Source organism: Antedon mediterranea, chromosome 6, assembly GCF_964355755.1.
Source record: "Antedon mediterranea chromosome 6, ecAntMedi1.1, whole genome shotgun sequence".
Taxonomy (NCBI): domain Eukaryota; kingdom Metazoa; phylum Echinodermata; class Crinoidea; order Comatulida; family Antedonidae; genus Antedon; species Antedon mediterranea.
Window position 1 is genome coordinate 6,218,333 of NC_092675.1, and position 20,985 is coordinate 6,239,317.

A 20,985-nucleotide genomic window follows, 5' to 3' on the forward strand; every position below is an offset into this window, starting at 1 on the left:
ACAAACTTTGGTAACAGCTGCTTATGACCAATAAGCAACAGAAACATGTAGTAGATGTTTTGGAGGTATCAAGAAACCTACATTTTTGTTAATGAACATTGATTGTGGGCTCCAGGATGTTAAGCTCTATCAAACTTTATGTGACAACAAAATGTGATGTGCCCATATATGGACATGATGATGTTATATCACTACCATATTAGGGTATATCACTACCATATTTGGGCACATCACATTTTTAGTTTGATGGTGTAGACAGAGCTTTATATTCTTACAAGCCATATTGGCGAATATAATTAAAAATTTGGTCACATGTTATTTTGAAAACATGAGAGACTGGAATTGACCATTCTCGTGTTTAATGGGTTTAAAGTTGTATAGCGCAAAATACAAATAGCCTCTATGCGCTGTTTAACACAAGTGTAAAAGAAAGAAAATGTAATGCTAATAATAATCTGGAAGAATCCTGAATAATAATACTAAACTACACTTTTGCAGTTTCTGTGTTTATTCCAACGTTGTACAATTTACCTAGTACAGTATAAATCCAGTATGAGATAAAATATTTCAGGTTAAAAAAAAAATTGAACTACTTATTTTGATTTAAACATGATTATGTTGATCCTAGTTATCCTTCAATAGCGTTAAATGCTATCATAGGATAAGAAGTAAACCTATGATTAAATATTGGTGGGTATAGGTCTGGGCACCACTACAAAGTTCTGGTACCATATCACGCCATGATCCCAGGGCTTTTGGTATGGTAAGCACTATACAAGACCCTGTTCGGCATCATGAATATTAATGAGGTATGTATATATTTGAATAAGGCAGATAATACGGTTTTATTGTGTTCGTAGTGTTTCAGTTCACTCATTCCGTGATGCGGAATCGCATAATGAATATTCAAATATATATATACGTACCTCATTAATATTAATTATGTCGAACAGGTCCTCATATAGAGTTTACCTTTGGTTATCACCAGCAAACCAACTTATATCATATTGTATAACAACACGATACTAACTAATGCTTATGTTATAAAGTGATAAAATCAGACAGTTGAGTACTGTGCGTTGTTTTTGTCTATTTAAAATCAGCTTTATCGTTGATCAGAGTTCCCGACTGACGGATACAGTAGTTGGCTGTGTAGTTAGCACATTTTATACAATCTTCAATATCTTTTCCTTGTATCAGCTGAGCCAAAAATCCTAAAAAGAATTGTAATGTTTTTTATTTTATTTACATGATGAATAAAATTTCATTTATGTTAGACAGAGAGTGTTTCAATACTCTGGTTATTGTTTATTTAATATAAAGTACTTGTTTTCAATGCAAAATTATCAAAATAGAACACTACCTCCAACAAATGCGTCCCCAGCTCCATTTGTGTCTACTATATCTTCTTCTTTAATAGGTATCACTGGAAATTCTTTCACTTCTCCATCTACAAAATTATATTTAAAATAATAAAAAACCTTTCATTCAAGTTTAGGATTAAAAAAATAAAAAATCTCATTCCTTCATGATAAAATAGTATTTATACCTTTATAAACAAGTGTAGGGTCTGATCCCTGAGTGATGACCACAATACGGGTCTTTTCAGATTTCTTTTCTTCTTCTGAAATCTTTTTAACAATTTCTTTCAAATCTTCAGTCTAAAGAACAAAAATAAAATAATAAAATGCAGAAAGCATAGATCAATTATTACATTATTTAAAATATACATACAAATACTTCTTGTGTGTCGAATGAAGATATGACATGAAAATTAAAACTACTAAGTAATAACAGCTATCTATTTCAAGTTCCTCAAAACATGAAAGGGTCTAATCCAAATGTCCTCAGTTTCCAGTTAAGCGTGAGGACCAGAACATTAACATTTTACCAATAAAGGTGAATAAAAACAAATTTTCCATCATTTTGTGGTTTTATTAAAGTTAATCAACAATTAGCAAAAATAATGATGATGATTTTTCAGTAACTATTATGACATGGTATGGTCATATGCTCCGATTAAATGAAAAAACACCAGCTAAGATCGGACTCAGAGAGGCTCAGCTTCAAATAGAAGACCAAAAATAACATGGATGACAAACATTAAAAAGGAAACAGAACTTTTCACATGCAGACCTATACACATGCTTGCTAAAAAACGTACAGAGTGGCGACCAAAAGTGAGACGTGCAATGTCTAACGACGTAAGATGATCATAACATTTTAGTTATATTATTTCTATAACAAAAATATATCTAAAGCTTTCTAAATAAATATAACAAATGTCTAACACTTACACCATAGTTTTGCTGCTTAGAAAATTCATGGGCTTCCTGAAAAATAAGAGTTCTCAGCCGGTTACCAATAAAACTGCCATTTAATTACATTCCATAGTATTTTACTGTCAAATATTTACTATTCATTGAATACATAATTATCAGAATTTAAATCAATGTTATAATTTGTTGTTAAAACAAATAATACTGTACCAACACAATGAACTGCTATACTATTAATATATACATGAAATGCATCAATAGTCGCGTTTATACAACAAGCTATTACACGCATATTCAACACGCCTACGAGAAGTGTGTTGTATAATTTTTGAATAATTTGGCAAAATGTAGAATAGTTTTATCCTAATTCTAAAGCATTTTTTTTGCAAATTTCAAAATCAGATTTAAAAAATCAATAATTGAATAAACTAAATTTTAAACGAAATCATCCTTTATTAAAATTCTTAATATAAACTCATATTAATTCATAATGCATGCAAGTATATATACAATTTAGGATTATGAACTACGGTATAACACGGTATTACGATTTCATGTATAACTGCAAGGTTTTTGTGGGATTGACCTCGGCCCGTGCAACACGATAAAAATTAAAGATTTTTAATTAAGTGTTCAAATTTAGGATGTTGTATAAACACAGCCAATGACTTAATACAAATTGGGCACTGCTTTTTTTAATAACACCCTAGATGCATTAATTGTATAATTAGGTTTTCTATAAAACAATTAATGTTTTGTATTCATTGATCTCTCTCATTAAATAGAGCCTTAAATAGATCATCTTTCAACTCGTGAAATATTCTCACCATCCACAATTTATATACATTTGATTGGATGATTGTGGGTCACATGGTACTTTTTTATTTGTATAATATTTAATTACTTTTTGTACTTACAGTTTCATTTCCAAACAAGTAATCAACGTACGGTAGTAGTTTTAGCAATGGTTCTTTAAAGAATTGACTAAGAAATGGTGCTGACAAGTTAAAGCAATACGTTTTCTTTTCATCGTATGAATGTTGAGCTATTTTCAACATGGCATCTGGATTGACTGTCAAATGAAAACCCTGAAATCAAATATAAAATAATGGCATTGTAGCTGGTTGTTAACATATTTTATTACCAACCTTTGAGTCTAGGTTCAAATCATGGATTTTTGGCATGGTCAGAAACCCTGCAACTACGCATCACTCAGTTTAGCAGCGCAAAGTTTATTAACATCTTACAATCAAAAGATCATTTAAATATCTTGTTAGTGCGGGATATATACGTTTATATACGTCTATGATTCGACCTGAATGGAATATGGTAGTTGTGTTTGGAACCCTAGATATAAGACTCCGATTTACTAGAGAAAGCAAAAACGAGACCTATAAGATTTTTCATGGTACTGATTTTTTGGATCCTGCTAGATTATTTAAGAGATCTGAGTATTCTAAGACCAGAGGTCATCCATTCAAATTATATAAATCTAAAACAAATTTGATTGCAAGGAAAAAGTCTTTTGCTTCTCATGTCATGAATGATTGGAACTCCCTTCCCAGTGAAGTTGTTTGTCAGGTTTTTGTCAATAAGTTTAAAGCGGGCATTGAGAAGGTCTGGTCTTGCCATCATCTAAAGCTCTGCCCATATAAGTGGGAAGAGGATGCTGTAATGTTCAAGGGACAAATGAGCACAGTTCTCTAAGTTTCAAAGATTCAAGGTACAAGTGGTCACAATGAATAAAATACAACAAGATGTATTTTACAGTACTTTAAGGGTGCGTTTATGAAGCTTAAAGGTCTGGGAATGTGCGCCGATAATTTATTAATCATTCCTGAATAAGTTTTTAATGTCCATCTGGATTTAGCATTTTAGAATCCTTGTTGCAGTTTACACACCAGTCTATTTTGTAAATGCAGCCTAGATTTCTCTATTCAGAATAGTGTTCGTTTCTTAGTTGAGATGTTGTTGAGATGCAATATTAGCATAGCATAGAACCAATCAAAGACAACATTCTGACAATCTTTTTATCGTTTAATTATAGCTTACCGCACTGTAAAAGAAACTGGCTCTTTCGACTTGATCCCAGTTTTTATCAAGATGTTTAGTGGTGTAGCAGTTTGCGGCAGCAAGATTCGCACAAAGTGACCTATCGGAAAATAAACACAGGTTTTTACATTTGTAATTAGAAACAGTTGTTTTGTGGTAGCCAAGTAGTTAGGAATCTGTACCACCATACAAGGAGACCTGGGTTCAATTCATGATAAAAATAACCATGGAGAAATAACTTATTTCTCCATGGAATGACTAAGTCTAAGATAAGGAGGATAAGACGGTGTAGAAAGGAACTGGCCAGCCTACCACATAACACCAAGGCTTGTAGTACAATGAGCAAACAGCCGATTACAATTAATACAGTACAGTACTCGCATTAATTAAAGCACAACAAAAGAAGTATTCAATTTTGTCATGCAACATTTTAAGTATTTTTATATAAATAATTGGTCAAATGCCTTGCCCTATTATTTATTTATTATTCAACTTTGTTTTACAAGTTTAACTTCGACATCTGTACTACAGCAGTACAGAGACTCTCTTGACTCTTTTGTAATTGTACAGTATACTCCGTACATTGTGAACACTTTACAAAAGAAATTACAATTAGGGAAAAACATCTGACCGATTAACTTAGTTTCGTAATTCTAGCTACCTTGTATTTATTTATTCAACTTTGTTTTGCAAGGGTAGCTCTCACAGCTGTACTACAGCAGTACATCTGACCTGAAGAGGCCTTTTTTAAATTGTAAGTAGTAAAACAAGTTTCTTTGTCTGTGTTATATCAGACATCATAGTTCAGGAAACTAACCCCACATCCCCATGGCAAGCATCCTGCAACAGGAAATTGGCCCATAAGGTTTACAGACAGCGAATTTAACCACCGAGGTTTTAGTCTAGAATTATTATCAACAATTCTTATAGAAAATATGCTTTTAATAATAAAGTACAAATGTCTGCATTAAGATGGAATTAATTCAATTTGTAAAACCCAACAAATATATTGGTACACAACGACTAGATACATCACACTGTAGCAGGTTATATTGTGTTATAGGGAGTTTTAATTTTGTTATGACCTATGACCTACGAAATCTGACGTTAACTGTGATATTGCTGCATAAAACTAGATGTATCATTATTATTTTTGGTAATAAGCTTTCATTTTGTGACGAACTAGAAATGTTACAGTATCTTATTTTATTGTGCGCATGTAGGGACAAAGTTTCTATGTCTAGACGTTGACACAAAATGCAAAACTAAAACCTCTCTACTAATGACTACCTGAGGTTATCTGTGATAAGGACAGCACATGTTCCAGTGGCCTCTTTTTCGTTCTCATCATAATTCACGTTTACTCCACTGGCTTTTGCTTTCTCAAGCAACGTCGTCGCAAATTCATCCTTACCGACGCATCCAAAAAAAGTAGCCAGATTTGGTTTACCTAAAATCCACTATAAAAAAATAAACATGAGTTAAAAGAATGGATTCCAAAAGTTTTTTCCACTTGTAAAACACACTAAAACATAAATTGACATCTTATTACAAAACTATAAGTATAAGTCTTTAAAAAATTCTATGATGCCTAAGCGGACAATTATTAATTTTTAGAAAAAGACTTTGTTTAATGTGTTTTTTTAAATGCCCATACACCAACAAAATGTTAAAATTTGGGGTAAAAGGTTTGGGCAACATAACCAAATCTAGTACATTACCTGTGCGATTCTCAGTGAGTTTTGTGTAGCTCCCCCTGGTGTGTATTGAACGTCAAAGTTTTTTACCATTTCATCGTACATTGGTTTGTGTTTATCTTCAGCGAGAATGGCATTGTCGGCCTTAAGATCATACCTAAAATTTTAAATATGAACAGAATTGTTTTTTTTTTTTATATCAATTTTAACAAATTCAACAGCAGATAAAATCACTGTCCTCATTACAAACTTGGTTAGGTTACAAATTTAATTTACAAAATGGTTGACATACTTATCAAGAAAGTCTTTAGTAACTGTTGTTGAGATGTCAAGAAGAGGATTGCCAAGTCCAAACAAGGCACCTTCAGCAACCTCACTGAAATAGATAATAACAAAATAATGTACTTCTTTAATGAATTAATCACTATTATATATTTCTTTTTCAATACAGAATTGTTGTCTGTATTTTATACAATACCTGTATGTATTTTTTACTATAGTTTGCCCACTGACGGACTAATGGGGTCAAATCCTTAAAATGATGGCACAATTACACAGTGGAAACTTGATATCAGGGAGGTTATACCTCACTCTTAATATCTACAGTAACATTGGCTATTCCAATATATGTTTACCATAGTAAGCAGGTTTAAGATTGTCATGACTAAATCCAATCAATCTCTTTATTCATGTCATCAACAACAAAAAATCAATGCACATAACAAAATGGAGTAAAACAAATTTAAAGAAGATGAAAGGGACCTCCAGGAAACCCCAAGGGGCTTGGAATAGGAGGTCCACAAAAAACTAGTTACATTAAGATAATAAGTAAATGGGAAAAAAAGAAGCCTGTATAGACCATGACAGGACCAACAGGGGACGTGTATTGTTAAGAAATATACCATTGCCAGAACTAATTTATCATAATAAAATTTATAATGATCGGAATATAATTCAACTAAACAGCTGTTTTTGTTTATTGCAATGCAAATTCAGACCTAAACATCTTGTGTAAAAATTAGAATATTGTAGCCTTAGGTAGCAATATGTTATCAGGTAGATTATTCTATCCCAAAGTTAACAGAAATAGATATAGAAACACGTAATATTCCATCAGCTATCAGGTTATACAATAGAGATTTTGAAACGCTGTAATCAACTGCTGTTCCAGACATTACATTTTGCCATTGCAAGGTATAGCATGTAGTGACTACTGTAGTTTGGTTTTCTTTACTTTTTTAAAAGTTGGTTTAATAATATCCAATTGCACAAATAAAATAAGAGACAATTTTTAAGACTAAAAAGATAAAATAATTTACTGGCCCTTAAAAAAAAAAAAAGAAGTTTGCAACAACAAAAATGAAACAACAATGGATGACCTCAAAATCACCAGTTTTGTGTTACTAATATCATTGTGAAATTAAGGCGGACTCATGGTCGTCACACCGTCATGGTATGATCAAAAACTTATTGTTAAAATTCAGCACCTGTGACCATTTGTTATTACAATCTGAATTTTTGTTTAAACATTAAGTTAATTAATGTACAAATGGATTGTGGGACACGATCGGGACCTATAAGCGAAGAACTTATAACACAAGAATCTCCTGTTCGTCCGAAGCTCGTAACAATTTCGAAAGGCATTGTGGGATAGAATAGAGCTATGGGTGGCGCCATTGTGAGCCATGGAGTAGGGCGCCCGCATCAAATTAGAAAGTCAAAATCATAGAGGGGATCTGCTAATGCTCTAGGGGGGTAGAGTAATTGACTGAGGAGTAGGGCGCCCGCATCAAATTAGAAAGTCAAAATCATAGAGGGGTTCTGCTAATACTCTAGGGGGGATAGAGTAATTGACTGAGTAGGGCGCCCGCATCAAATTAGAAAGTCAAAATCATAGAGGGGTTCTGCTAATACTCTAGGGGGGTAGAGTAATTGACTTCCTAGTTTGGAGGGGGCGCTGCTCCATGCTGTGAAATGGCGTCGCCCAGTTTGAACTTTTAACCCTGTACTTCCGAATGTGTTTTGAATGCAAATTGAAGAACAGGAGATTCTTGTGTTATAAGTTCTTTGCTATAAGGCTGATTTTTATGAGTAGCATGGAGATTATTTAGGTGGGAGGGTTCAGTATATTTATGTGGGAGGGTTAGGTTAATTTTTAGGTTGACAATACATTACATTTACCGTAGGCGCAAGTTCAGTTTGTTATTTATGGGGCTCACCATAATACCAATTGTCTGTACCTACCATACTTCAAGTTTTAGCAATAGCAGATTGCAGTGGTGAATATTAATATAAATCTCAGCCTACCAGCACCACCCACAAAGGTTATTCAATTAAATTTTAAAGCAGTAGTCATGGCTAGCTAGCCTACTATTATTATAGTACTAGCTACTGCTAGGCTAGTAGTACTACTAACTATAGAGTGATACTCTACCTTTAATTGCTTACTAAGACCTAATATAGTCTAGGCCTATAAATCGCTGAAAAGCCCAAGACATTTGTAAGCATATTACAGCTCTTTTACTTGCATGTGAACCTAGAAAAATGATGAATAAAACTGATAATACCAACCTTGCCATGATACACCAGTGGTAGGCTTATATAAACACACGTTTAAATTGTCAACGTGGTTGATATGAAAATCTCAACCAGGCAGGCGGTGCTACCGATTTGTATGCACGACCGATCACAAAGAAATCACTGACCTGGTAATTTTGGATCGGACGACTCTTAGGTCAGGGGATTTAAATGGTTAAAAAATCTAATAAAGAATACTGATATTAAATTATATAAAATCTATATGATGAACACTGGACAGACAATAAATGATAAATCGGAAATGTAATTACTGTAGTGCAGGATTAGATAAATACTATACTAAACGACTTAAAAATGAGTTTGACTTTCTTTTGTTTGAAAAATATGCAAGTCACTGATCAATCAAATCAAGAGTAATGTTTAAATCAAACATTTTATTTATAATTATTTATACCATTTTTTGCCTATTTATTTATTAAAAAAATATAAATTATTCACACACAAAAAAAAGACGAATGTATTACATTATTCATAAGACAGTCAATTTATTTGCACTTATCTCAATTACCTCATGTCAGCTACTGCAACAACCCCTCTCATTCGTGCGTGATTTGGGGGAAACCCCTAAAACCGACGCACGCGGCGCGGGGAATCACAAATAAAATCATCAGTTGGTTGAGATCGAGTGAATATAAATGGCGCGATATTTAACCAACCAACCCATAGAGTAAAGTCCATGACCAAACAACGACAGATAATATGTCTTAAAACACAGTTTTATATCCGGTTTATGCATTATGAATGCAAAATAGTGTAGAAGTGTAATTAATAACTAATATTTAGTATTAGCCCTAAAAAGCTGACTGAACGTTAGGCTTAATTCACTATTTTAATTGGGTAAAACATGGAGTTATGCCGGGTAAAACCTGCATAATTAGCCATCCATCCATGCATGACCAACCCGACCAAAAAGCTATACTATTCCTATTTCTATTATATATTAATAATATCTAATAGTATTTACTATTTTATTTTGTCCTAAATAGTTAATTATGCATTAAATAAAGTTTTGTCAGCATACCAACAATCTTCCACAGGCTTCGATTGTTCTTCGACTTTGGCTTTCTTTTGCACAGGTTCTCCGGAATCAGACATTTTTATAGTAGTAGTAGCCTTAGTATTTTTAGCTTGCTGTATTATAGTTCCCTTTCCTCCTCCTGCTTTCCTCTCTCACCTTTTCCGGCGTTTTCCCGCCGCTGTGCATGCATTTTCCACAGCCTAGCCTCCAATAAACAGCCATTTTCGTCTGGGTTTACTAGTCTAAGCATTGAAAAACGCCCTCTCTTATTAAAAATAATAAACAAAAAAGTTTGTGCGTGAACAACATATCCATACCCATAGCAACACGACGAAAGGACTGTGAAAAAACACTGTAAAATACCTCATAACTTGTGTGAAAGTTACTATTTATTTACGGGTATATAATTGTTATTATTATTCTATATAATTAGATTGACTAGAGGGCTAGTTAGGCCACCAGGCTCAGTCAGCTCACAATTAAATTCAATTAAAAAAGTAGGCTAGCTAGTAGGCCTACTACTATCTAGCTAGTAGGCCTACTATCTAGGCCTACTAGCTAGGCAGGCTAGGTTTAGGTAGGCTAGGCCTCGGCTCGGATCTATTCTAGCTAGTCTAGGCTAGCCTTATTTATTATATAGCTAGCTAGGCTAGCCTACGAACTACTAGGGCCTGGACCTAGCCCAGCTAGTAGTAGTATAGGCCTAGCTAGTAAGTAGTAGGTCGTAGGCCGTAGGCCTGGGACAACTTAATGAAAGTTAGGAAAACCTGACCAATTCAAGAGTTGTAACCTAGCTAGGCTAGAGGCGCGCCTGTCTAGTATTAATACTATTATTCTTCTTCTTTCAAATACTGAAGATCTTATCTTATTATCTTATTAATTTGTTAAGAGCAGGTTTGAGGACACTAAATAAAAACCATTACTATTATTATTGTGCATGAATGAAACAGTACTAATTATTATTTGGAAATATGCCTAGAGAGGGGGCCTATTTATAACATTTATATTATGATAACAAAATATAAATATACAAATATGTGTCTCAACTAAATATTTTATTTTGTCCTAATTGTATACATTACAATTATCATTACAGAAATGGATACTGAATATCTGAAGAAACATGTTGGGCATTGCCTGTCAAAAGGCTTAGCTGAGATTGTAGAGAAGCGACCAATAGATCCTATTGAGTACCTTGCTAATTGGTTATACAAGTACAAAATGAACGAAAGGAACGATAAAGAGGATGTTGCCATGGCCCTACAGTTAGAAAAAGAGAGAGAAGTGGCAGAATTAGAAAGAGAACAAGAAGAAAAGATGAGGCAAGAAGCACTGAAGCTGGCAGAGGAAGAAACACAGGCAATAAAGGTATTGTAAAACAACTGGTGTAATTACCATAACCAACCCAGACATCATAATTTTCATAATTGTTCTCGTACGCTTGTCCAACTCGTGCTTCTCTGTCTTTCCACAGTCGTGGACTGCATTTCCGAAGGATTAGTTAGTCAACTTGTAACATTCTGCCTAAATTTTTTCTTTTTCTTGTTTTAACTTATATTTTTAACGCTTGTAGACAAATTATTATAGATAGATGTTAATAAAATTATTTTATTTTCACCTAATTAATTTCCTACTTATACATTATAGCCATATCAACACTATCAAATTAGTTTGACAAAAAAAACTGGGATGTGCCCAAATATAGTAGTGATATGCTTAAATATGGTAGTAATATTACAGCATCATGTCCATATATTGGCACATCACATTTTATTGCCACATAAAGTTTGATAGTGTAGACAATACAGAGCTTAACATACTCTAAATTCAGTTGTTATAACAAGACATTTGTTTATTTTTAGGATGCAGAACCAGAAGCTCCAGTTGTTCAAGTAGTAGTTGAAGATGATGACAAATCAACTGCTGCTAAAGACAAACCTGCGCTACCAGGCGCCCCCAACCTGGAAACTGTACCTGAAGCTGAAGAAATATCGGACGATACCAGCGGCACACCTAAGGTACATTTATTTCCTTCTTAAATTCAAATACTGTACAGTATAACGTCTATTAAAGGGACGCCTTCAAGACTTGAGCAAGTCAGACTCTGTTTACCGTACCTAAAGAACCAACTATATCGGCATGGGTTCGGGGCCAACTTACTCCTAGTTCTGGTGGTGGAGCAAGTCTTCTTGGATAAGGACTATAAATCATAGGTCCAGTATACACAGTTATACTCCCTATGCACTTTAAGAACAAAGTTCATCATTCAAGACGAGTAGGGGATTACCCCAGTGAACTGGTTCACAAAATAGCCCTGAATCAGGGGGATTACCATCTATCTGTGATTGATTTACTATTGGTAATCCTTGGCCACATGTGCCTAAGGACATAAAATAAACTTACATAGTGTAAAAATATACACTGTATTTCATCTTGATGATTTCACAGGTCACCTTAATAGGTGTATCTCCTGAATAGAGGTTAACCAGGAACCCTAGTGTTAAAACTTGTTTTCCGTCATTCGTTTCTCGGGAAAGTCTCCCCTGAATAGGGGTGTCCCAAAAAAGGGATTTCATGTTTCTGTTCTACTGTCTTTTCAATATAAAATTAACATGACATAATTATGCATCTTAAATTTTTTTAATGCTAGCCAACTGATGCCGAAAAGACAGAAGGTACGACCGAAGAGGTGACAGAAGCAGCAGGAGCTGGAGAGGAAGAAGGTGGTGGCAATGAAGAAACAGAGGCAGAGGAAACAAAAGCAGAGGAATCAACCAGCTAATAAGGGTGCTTCTGCAATCTGCTATTAAATGAATATTGATTATAAACATAGACATTTTTCAGTCCACAGTCAACACTTTACCTGACCATATCTATTTGTTTTTTTATAATGATTAAAAATAGCTATGATTTAAAATGTCATCTAACTTAAAATTAAATTAAAACTTCAAAAATTTCATTTTGAGGGAATAGTAAGGGCAGTTCGGGAGGGGATGCAGAGAGGTCTGTCAAGTTGTATATATTTAAAGAGCATAAATTAAAAAATAGATTGCAAAAACAAAAGTGGACGACTGTTCTGTTTATTTTATCACTTTTAAAACAATTTGAGTTTTTTTCTTGTTTGGGGTTGTGGGGGTAATTTATTCTCCCAAAAACATGAAAAATGAAGATTAATAAAACTCAGACTTTGAATAGGTCATTTGCAGTTTTAACAAAAATAATGATTTCATTTATAAAAAGACAAAATAAAAGGTTACTTCTAACCAAAAACCCTATATGTTTTGCTTTAAACAAAATGTTTTCAGGTAAATAATTGTTTTAATTAGAGAGGGCGCTATATATAAAATCGCACTTCTCAGGAGAAAATAGTCCTTTTTTTCCTTCGTGTATTTCATTGCTGCTTCAGTTGGGTTACGTATTTTACCTTCCATACTTTGAGTTGATTTAATTAGTCCATTGAGGATAGAAATCCTGAATTACTATTGCATCTATCAACTGGACTGTGTGAAGTTTTGTTGCATCGAAATTGAATAAATAAAATCAATGGAACCAAGCAACAAATAAATAAATAAGACAATTAATATTTTCAATGATAGGGCATATTATCATTGAACAGGATTTCAACAAAAACTAATACCCTATTAACACTATATTATCTAATACTGTATTTACTCTAATATTTCATTATACTTTAATTTGATTTGAAATGCAATTAATTAAATCATTAATACAAAAAGAATCGATACCATATCCACCATGGCAAATGGACCTGAACCGAGCAAGAAGGGGAGCAGAGTGCATTCGACTCTCTTAAGCCGCGAATAAAGGATTGCAGCTATGTACCACTTACATCAAATAAATATAATAACTTCTGTCTACTACACTAGGAGGACTATATAATACAATTATATCGGTGTTGTCTCTTATTCTTATTCTTATTCTTTTATTGCGAAATATAAAATACATGAAGAACACGACATACAAAAAAAAAAACAACAATAGAACTAACTGAGTATTCATTGTACGTATTCACATTTTGTATAAATGTATATTCGAAGAGGTTGCTAAGGGAAAGGAGGTATCGCCAAAAATGTTCAGTATCACTATATGTTTGTAAATTATTCAATAAAACTCTATTTTGTTTTTAAATTGTTATTCAACTGAAACGAAACAATCGGAAATACAGGGACTTCCCCTCACATTACGTCATTGGAAAGAATACGCGCCCCTCTGCATGCTGCATGCCGCAATCATCAAAGCTACCGCAACCAGACGCGCGCGTGAGCGGATATAGGCACTTCCCTTTTTCCAGATGATTGACCTGGATATACCACTTGTCGGCAACAAATCAAATTTAATCATGGATAAATTATTTAATCATGGATAAATTATTTAATTAAATACGTCAAATGGAGAGTGCTTACAATAAGTAGGTTCATTTATTTGGTAAATCAGTCAGTTTAGGTTGTAGTTTAGGGTTTTGTACCGTGGCCCGTTAGTTCACAGCAATTTAAATCCCAATTAAGCCGATGCAAAAAAAAGTTATTTTTATAAAAATAATATTTCAGTCATTTTTCGATTTCGCATCAAAAGTCATTGTAATTATAATTAATGTTTAAACCAAGACACATGACTGAATATGTATTTTTGCTTGAAAATGTTTGCAGACAATGAAGGATTCTCCATAACCTTACGCTAATCTAATCTCAAATTGCCCTTTATGAATTTATTTTATGAATGTTATTGCTAGGCATACCCATTACATCATGAAGGTTATTTTATACATCCGTGCATTACGTCATCAAGATAAAAAGACTAAATATTCTACAGTATCCCCACAGCCTGAATTAGACCATTATTATTTATAAAGTTTTGATTGAGACATCTTGATTTACGCCCCGTGCTTTTTGTCTATTTCACAACATCATTTTTATACGTGGGTGGTCTAACCTTTCACGAAAAAGAGGCCTAATTATATGGTGGGCGTATTTCAAAATAAATATTTTACATTAATAATGTGATTACTGACAATAGGCCTATCTATATGTTATATTTAAATCGATAGTTTTGGATTTATCGAATAAATTGGACTAAAAATCATGTTTTTAAAAAATGTATAATTGATAATGTACAGTGTATTTAAGTTAATCCATTATTATTACCACCATGAATAATATTCCGTTTTTTACACATCATGTATAGCGCCAATTTCTTTTCATAAATTAGGCCTAAAAATAAATATCTATGATTGTACGTAAGATTACACCGCTTTCAGTGGCCTTCAATCATAAAACAATCTGATTATTGAGGAAAATTTCAACACGACACAAATTCCACATACTGGAGATAAATTTCACATTAGTGCGTGATGTGTCTAGGGATCAATTCTGTTTTGTAAATATTTATACTGTACTGGATAACACTTGACATATATTTGGCACAGTGATCTTGTACCACCATAGGGTTGTTAATAAAATGTTAATCGTTCTTACCCCAGCTGGTTTTATTAAACGTTATGATATCTCACAATTAACACATTGACCAATCATAATAGATCACATATTTCCTATAGCCAATAGTTACATTCGTTTCAAAGCCCATTTGGCATCCGCCGAGGTCAATGTATGTATAGAGAATTACATTTTTTTTTTATAAAATATGTGCATTATTTTATACAACATTTTTTTCTAACCAACTAAATCCAATTTTAAGGATATACTAATATTAATGCTATGTAAGTGTGTACATTTATTTGAATTCATTGTAATTATATGTGTTCTTTTTGTATTTACTAAAATTAGCTATGATCAAAAGAAAATTCTCGCTACTTGGTATCGCTTTCTATTTACGAAAGTACAGTCGTTGTGGTGTGGATGTAGTGGTCAAATGACAAAAATTTGTAGGAAATTGTAGGTAAATTTGACCTTTTGTTCGAAAAAATTGATCTTGTGAATCGATGGTATTCGACTTTAGGATTAATCGTCAAGTTTAAGTAGGTGAAATGGTATATAGTGTCTTTTTTCACCTGACTAACTTGTGATTTTTGTCGGTGGGTAAGTCACTTGTGCAAAGTTACGAGATAGAGCAAAACAATCATAGCAGCCATTTTGTAAAATGGCTGCTGCCAATACAATTAATTTGACAGGAACAAATTAAGTGTTTTGCCTGTAGGGCACTACTAGACAATCTTTTGTGTCATGTTAATCAATGTATCGATTATCATACTATCAACCTAGATGACTATGTAATAAATATTTGTGTAAATAAATTGTTAATTTTCTAGCCAGCGTGTCATTCACAAAATGAGATGAAAACTCTAGGCTTCTAGCCTAGGCCCAGCTAGATAGGGAAGGAGGTTAGCTAGTGAGGCCTAGTTTGGCAAGGCTAGTGTTGTGGTGACTGGGCAAGACTGGTTTAGTTAGTGTAGTAGTAGTAATCTAATACACTGAAGGCATAGGGCCTAGTTTATTTAGGCTAAATCTAATGTAAACAAAACTTAAATTGGAAGTGATTGTACCCTTTTTTTTCAATTGTTAGTATTTTTATATATTATGAATGAACATTGAAATATTTTTTTGTATAATCATGCTAAAATAATAACAAATAACATTTATTTTATAATTAAAAAATTTACCCTTCAGTAAAGACTAACCTCCTAGCATTATATAACCCAGCAGTAAAAAGGACAGTATTTATTAAAAGGAAATAGTTTAATACTGTATCCATACTACTAAAAATATACCTACACTACTTTAGAGATACAGGTAGTGTTTTTTAAAATAAATTTTAAATACCTGATATTCTATTCCATTCTTTGTCTAAATTGAACAATTATTATATTAATTTAGAAATATTGCTTATTTTGATGATTTCATTTAGTTAGAAAATTAGTCATTACTTGTATCCTGTTCCTAATGAGTTTGTATGGTACTGTAGGTGATCATGTAAAAAGCATCGATTATTCAATTAAATTATGGATATTTTATATTTTCAGATGTGATGTAAATAAGAAGAAGTTTACGTTTTTTCAGTCCTACTTTTATTAAATTGGATTTATTATGGATGGTAATAAAAGATACAAACAACCATAATGGCAAAAGAAAGTGGTCAGTGCTTAGCGAATGCCAAGTACACCCAGTGGATATTGGAGGCTATCCGCAAAATACGGAAGCAAAAACAGCGTCCGAACCAGGAACGCATCTGTAACAATCTTGTCTCTGGGCATGGTCTTAGCCGGGAGACAACCTATGAACAGCTTGAGCTGTGCGTCAGAGACGGAAATGTCTTGAAAGTACTCAACAAGGGTATTGAATCGTACCGTGATCCGGAAGGTGTGCGTGGTATGCGCGGTGCTAGTACACGAACTGTTAACAAAAGCACTGATCTTGTGAAAGTAATAAAAGCAGCAATAAAAGAACTAGGAGAAGGTGGCTCTACCTTTAAAGAAATTGAAAAGTACATTACACAGTCAAGGCGTATAGAAGTTGGAAGCCCGTCAGAACTTAGTACTAAACTTCGGACTGCCATTAAACGAGCTGTCGCCTCAGGCAGACTTGTGAAATATGGGAGAAACTTTCGTGTACCGGATGATGGAGATACAAGTAGCTACACTACATCATCCACTTCATCTAGCCCTCCAATTGACAAGGTACAGATGACGTTTTATAATGTGTGGAATTTTTTTCAGATGGATCTGAATCTTGCATGTATTTATACAGAAGAAAGTGATAATACTAACAGCATCATATTTCTTGCATTTATACTTGACTATCACAAATACAGACCACTAAGGGAACTGGAAACAACAAGTTGTCCCATGATTAAGGGTTGGCTGAACATTAACATTTTCCCTTCATTTCATTATTTATTCGGTCTATTTCGGTATTCAACATAACAAAAAAAAACTGAAATTGGGGAGACCAGGGTCAACCCAAGTGAACTTAATCACTGTAACTGAGCCGGTTGACCCAAAGCTGTTTGTTTCAAAAAGAAAAGTGTCCCCTAATCAGCTGAAATGTCCAGTAGCAGAAATTTAAAATTGGGAGGAGGCTGGGGTATTATTATTGTAATGTTCTGTCATTTGTATTTTCTGATGTTTAACGCCTCCATCCAACACCAGAGAGGCGAATCCAAGGTTTTTATATACAGAGTGCTAAACATGTATTTTTTAAAATCTGTAAAAATAGATATAAAGTATTTCACAATTAATTTTAAGTGCCAAAATGGGAGCAAAATCTACCCCACTGGATCTGTACCACCTGAACGATTACTATGAGAAAACTCGCCTACCACAAGTATATCAAGTGTTACAATGTTACCATTTTCTTGTATTTTTAGGATGACAACCGAAGTGTTGCTACACCTGAACCCCTCTGTCGTATTTGTGAGAAGGGTCCTGTAGAGGATGTACCTGAAAGCCTTGTCTCGTGTGCAGATTGTGGCTATAGTGGTGAGTTTTTTTAGTCCCTGCGAATCAAATACATATTTTATTCGCATACCACTAGCGTGCAATATCTTTAGACTTGCCTGACATTTCCACAATAAAAAATATAGTATAAAACACGTTGCGTCTCTTCCACCTAGTCTAAATTTAAAGACATTCCACACAGCTTAATTTTTAATCACACAGTATCGCCCACTCTAAGAGTATTAAATCCTGTACTGTTTTATCACCCACACCTTAGTAGCTATCCTTGTCCAAAAATAGTGTCTGGTGGGAGGTTGTGGTGGGTGATGATTTAGATGGCTGTTCTTTTAAGATTTCTTTACATGACCCACATCCTTGTTCTATTTCTTTGTGATCCTTAAAAGTAACAGGTGGTATCCATATTGTGTTGTAATTACTGAACATACTGACTTTACAGATTTTTTAATGAGACCCCATCCTCCTACAAATCCAAGTTCAGCAATTATACAGAGTTAATTATTTATTGATTTATTACATGATGGCCAACTGGCTTAATTATGACTAAAAGAAACTTGAAGCAGTGAGTTTTCTGCTACTAGGTTCTGCAACTTGTTGCTCTGAGCTACGATATAGTATTAATATTACTAACACGATTTGACAGATACATTCAACTACAATTGCCTAAATGCACACTCAGGCAATGTATCAGTAAATGTTTGATGTAAAAAATGATCATTCTATGGGTTATAGAAGACAAAAGAAACTAAATGAAAAAGTGTACACGAGAACTCGCAGTTATACCTGTCATTTCAATCCATCGGGTATACATGTTTTGAGATGAGTAGGGGACTGGTGTATACACAAACAGTCACTGTAATAGACAGATAAAAGAGGAGAGCACTCTATTTGGTATTACTGACATGACGTGACCCTTACAGTAAGGCGCCGCAGAAGCATACAGTGTAGTTGAAAAGTGTGTAACATCCAAGTCCACAGCGCCATGAGCAATGTTAATCGTCGGAATGATGCTACAAAATGGACATTATCATTATCAAAGTATCTTCGATTTAAAGCTTTTATGAAAAAATCAATTGAAGGTACAGTAGAACCTCTTTGTGTGAGACAAGCCACACACGTGCATTTTCCATATTCTATTCAGGTTTTTATATTGCGCCCTAACAATACTTAGTAATTAATTAAAAAGAAAAGTTTTAAGTTGATGTTTAAATAGAGGTGCCGAATTCGCTCCTCTCAAAGCGAAATGACTGTTTTTATTGATAGAAAATACAAGTCAATTGATTTTTTGACTACATAACACTTTATCGCACAGCCTGCATATCCTTTTCTAGCTAGGCCTCACATCTATCTACTGTAGGTCTGGCCTAGGCCTAGATTAGTCTAGGCTAAGCTAGTGACCACTGCGTGAGTAAAGTAGGTAAACACGACAGCCTTTTTAGCTACGATCTTCGTATTTGGGGGACAATTTAAGGTCCATCTGTATTTATGAATACTATGTTTTACATGCGCCTTTTGGTCCCGTAACGTACCTAAAATGAAGGTTCAGCTAAATACATGTAAAAGATGGACCCCAATTGTCAAAAGACAAATTGGGTAAACTTAATCTCTTACATTTGAAAAAGAAATTATTAAGGATCCTGGAATATCCATGGATCTTATTACTGTAATCTTGTACTGCTTATTGTAAACTGTAGGAAAATCCGCAAATTACCAACTAAGCTAATAATACTCTAGTCATTAATTTATGAAAAGGAAGTAATGGATTTATTAACATGATCAAATAATATCCAATATTGTCAAAAATAAATTAATATGTCTGTAATACTAGTTGGATTATTGCTGTAATGAAAAACCAACAATAGTATCAGCAAAATTACTTGGTACAGTTAATTGAAATTAATATTCAAAATATTAAAACAAACATCCAATAATGACATACGTACAGAAATTGCTTTATGAAAGAAAGATTACAAAATATTGAAAAAACAAAATTATCTCTGTTGCTAACAGTAGATATTGTAAATTGGTTTTGTACTGAAAGTGCTTTGTTAAAAAAAGATTAATGTACTTTACAGAAGATGTACAGGTAGCTAAAATACCATAAAGCTCTGTCTACATATGAAACTAGTTTGACAAAAAAGTGCGATGTGCCCATATATGTTGGTGATTTGACCAAATATGGTAGTGGTATGACATCATCATGTCAATATATGGGCACATCACATTAGATTTTGTCAAACTAATTTGATAGTGTAGACAGAGCTTTAAACCTACAAAATGTGTCCCATGGGCTTCTTTCTCTTAGGGCTGCTTCTTTTTGAGATGGCTTTTTTTTTTTAGATTACTTTTACAAACTACTACTATACAACAAAGAATGAAATTTATTAAAATTTAAATATTATTATTATTAATTTGTATCTTAATTTCATTTTATGATTTTTGATTGCAATTGCATTATGAAAATTAAAAATAAATAAATTTATCCTGCATTAATATTTGTTACGACTACAAGACCAAAGTACATGAATTACTTTCTGCCAGGAAATAATAGATTACCCAATCCCAATCTGTATTTAAAAAATGGAAGAAGCAGCCAATTGTTGTCCATAGATTTGGGATGATGTAATTGTGTAGACTAGCCACTGTATAATTAACTAGCAGTAGACATATACAATGCTTGGTTACTGTATCAACATAATAATATAATGGAATCAAAATCATAATTTAATATTTCATGTATTAAATTATTCATTCCCGATATCGTTTTCAAAAAGGCAGTCTAAGTAGAAGTATATTTTAAATTATTTTTACACCTTTTGAGCTGTGTTTGATTTTTACCTCTATGTATCCGTTTTTGCGAAAACCGAACAATAAAATAATTAGAAAATGCTTTGTTTTTCACTGTATCTGAATGGT

The 20,985-nt window shown here is 33.4% G+C and overlaps 3 protein-coding genes across 8 annotated transcripts in view; 2 read left to right on the plus strand and 1 right to left on the minus strand.

The window, feature by feature from the left end:
* Positions 1 to 481: 481 nt before the first annotated feature.
* Positions 482 to 9,817, minus strand: LOC140051599 (uncharacterized). 2 transcript variants are annotated; one of them, XM_072096863.1, is made up of 10 exons: positions 9,648 to 9,817; positions 6,321 to 6,404; positions 6,053 to 6,185; positions 5,622 to 5,791; positions 4,332 to 4,431; positions 3,197 to 3,367; positions 2,298 to 2,333; positions 1,550 to 1,661; positions 1,364 to 1,450; positions 482 to 1,214 (listed from the first exon to the last, which is right to left on the minus strand). In XM_072096863.1, exons 1-10 carry the CDS (start codon positions 9,719 to 9,721, stop codon positions 1,090 to 1,092), a joined length of 1,092 nt encoding a protein of 363 aa, XP_071952964.1. In that variant the 5' UTR covers positions 9,722 to 9,817; the 3' UTR covers positions 482 to 1,089. The 2 variants fall into 2 exon arrangements, with proteins under 2 accessions (XP_071952964.1, XP_071952965.1); XM_072096864.1 differs by lacking the exon at positions 9,648 to 9,817 and adding an exon at positions 8,600 to 8,747 and having other exon boundaries at positions 483 to 1,214.
* A 108-nt stretch (positions 9,818 to 9,925) lies between these two features.
* LOC140051600 (uncharacterized) lies at positions 9,926 to 12,838 on the plus strand. 2 transcript variants are annotated; one of them, XM_072096865.1, is made up of 4 exons: positions 9,926 to 10,043; positions 10,741 to 11,012; positions 11,507 to 11,662; positions 12,295 to 12,824. In XM_072096865.1, exons 2-4 carry the CDS (start codon positions 10,743 to 10,745, stop codon positions 12,424 to 12,426), a joined length of 558 nt encoding a protein of 185 aa, XP_071952966.1. In that variant the 5' UTR covers positions 9,926 to 10,043; positions 10,741 to 10,742; the 3' UTR covers positions 12,427 to 12,824. The 2 variants fall into 2 exon arrangements, with proteins under 2 accessions (XP_071952966.1, XP_071952967.1); XM_072096866.1 differs by having other exon boundaries at positions 9,931 to 9,996; positions 10,739 to 11,012; positions 12,295 to 12,838.
* Positions 12,839 to 15,499: 2,661 nt separating this feature from the next.
* LOC140052277 (uncharacterized) overlaps positions 15,500 to 20,985 on the plus strand; it is a 47,964-nt gene continuing 42,478 nt past the window's right edge. For 2 of the 4 annotated variants that reach the window (XM_072097748.1, XM_072097751.1), the window contains exons 1-3: positions 15,519 to 15,697; positions 16,639 to 17,292; positions 17,982 to 18,093. In XM_072097748.1, the coding sequence (XP_071953849.1) occupies positions 16,735 to 17,292; positions 17,982 to 18,093 (670 nt within the window). In that variant the 5' untranslated portion in view covers positions 15,519 to 15,697; positions 16,639 to 16,734. Of the gene's footprint in view, positions 15,698 to 16,638; positions 17,293 to 17,981; positions 18,094 to 20,985 lie in introns of all 4 variants that reach the window. The other 2 variants (XM_072097750.1, XM_072097749.1) reach the window with 2 other exon arrangements.

Coding starts and splice junctions, on each gene's coding strand:
- LOC140051599 (XM_072096863.1), bottom strand. CDS start 9,721: ATGTCTGATTCCGGAGAACCTGTGCAAAAGAAAGCCAAAGTCGAAGAA. Junction 6,186..6,320: donor ACTAAAGACTTTCTTGATAA/GTATGTCAACCA, acceptor TTAAAATTTTAG/GTATGATCTTAAGGCCGACA. Junction 1,215..1,363: donor TGGGGACGCATTTGTTGGAG/GTAGTGTTCTAT, acceptor AATTCTTTTTAG/GATTTTTGGCTCAGCTGATA.
- LOC140051600 (XM_072096865.1), top strand. CDS start 10,743: ATGGATACTGAATATCTGAAGAAACATGTTGGGCATTGCCTGTCAAAA. Junction 11,013..11,506: donor AAGAAACACAGGCAATAAAG/GTATTGTAAAAC, acceptor GTTTATTTTTAG/GATGCAGAACCAGAAGCTCC. Junction 11,663..12,294: donor ATACCAGCGGCACACCTAAG/GTACATTTATTT, acceptor TTTTAATGCTAG/CCAACTGATGCCGAAAAGAC.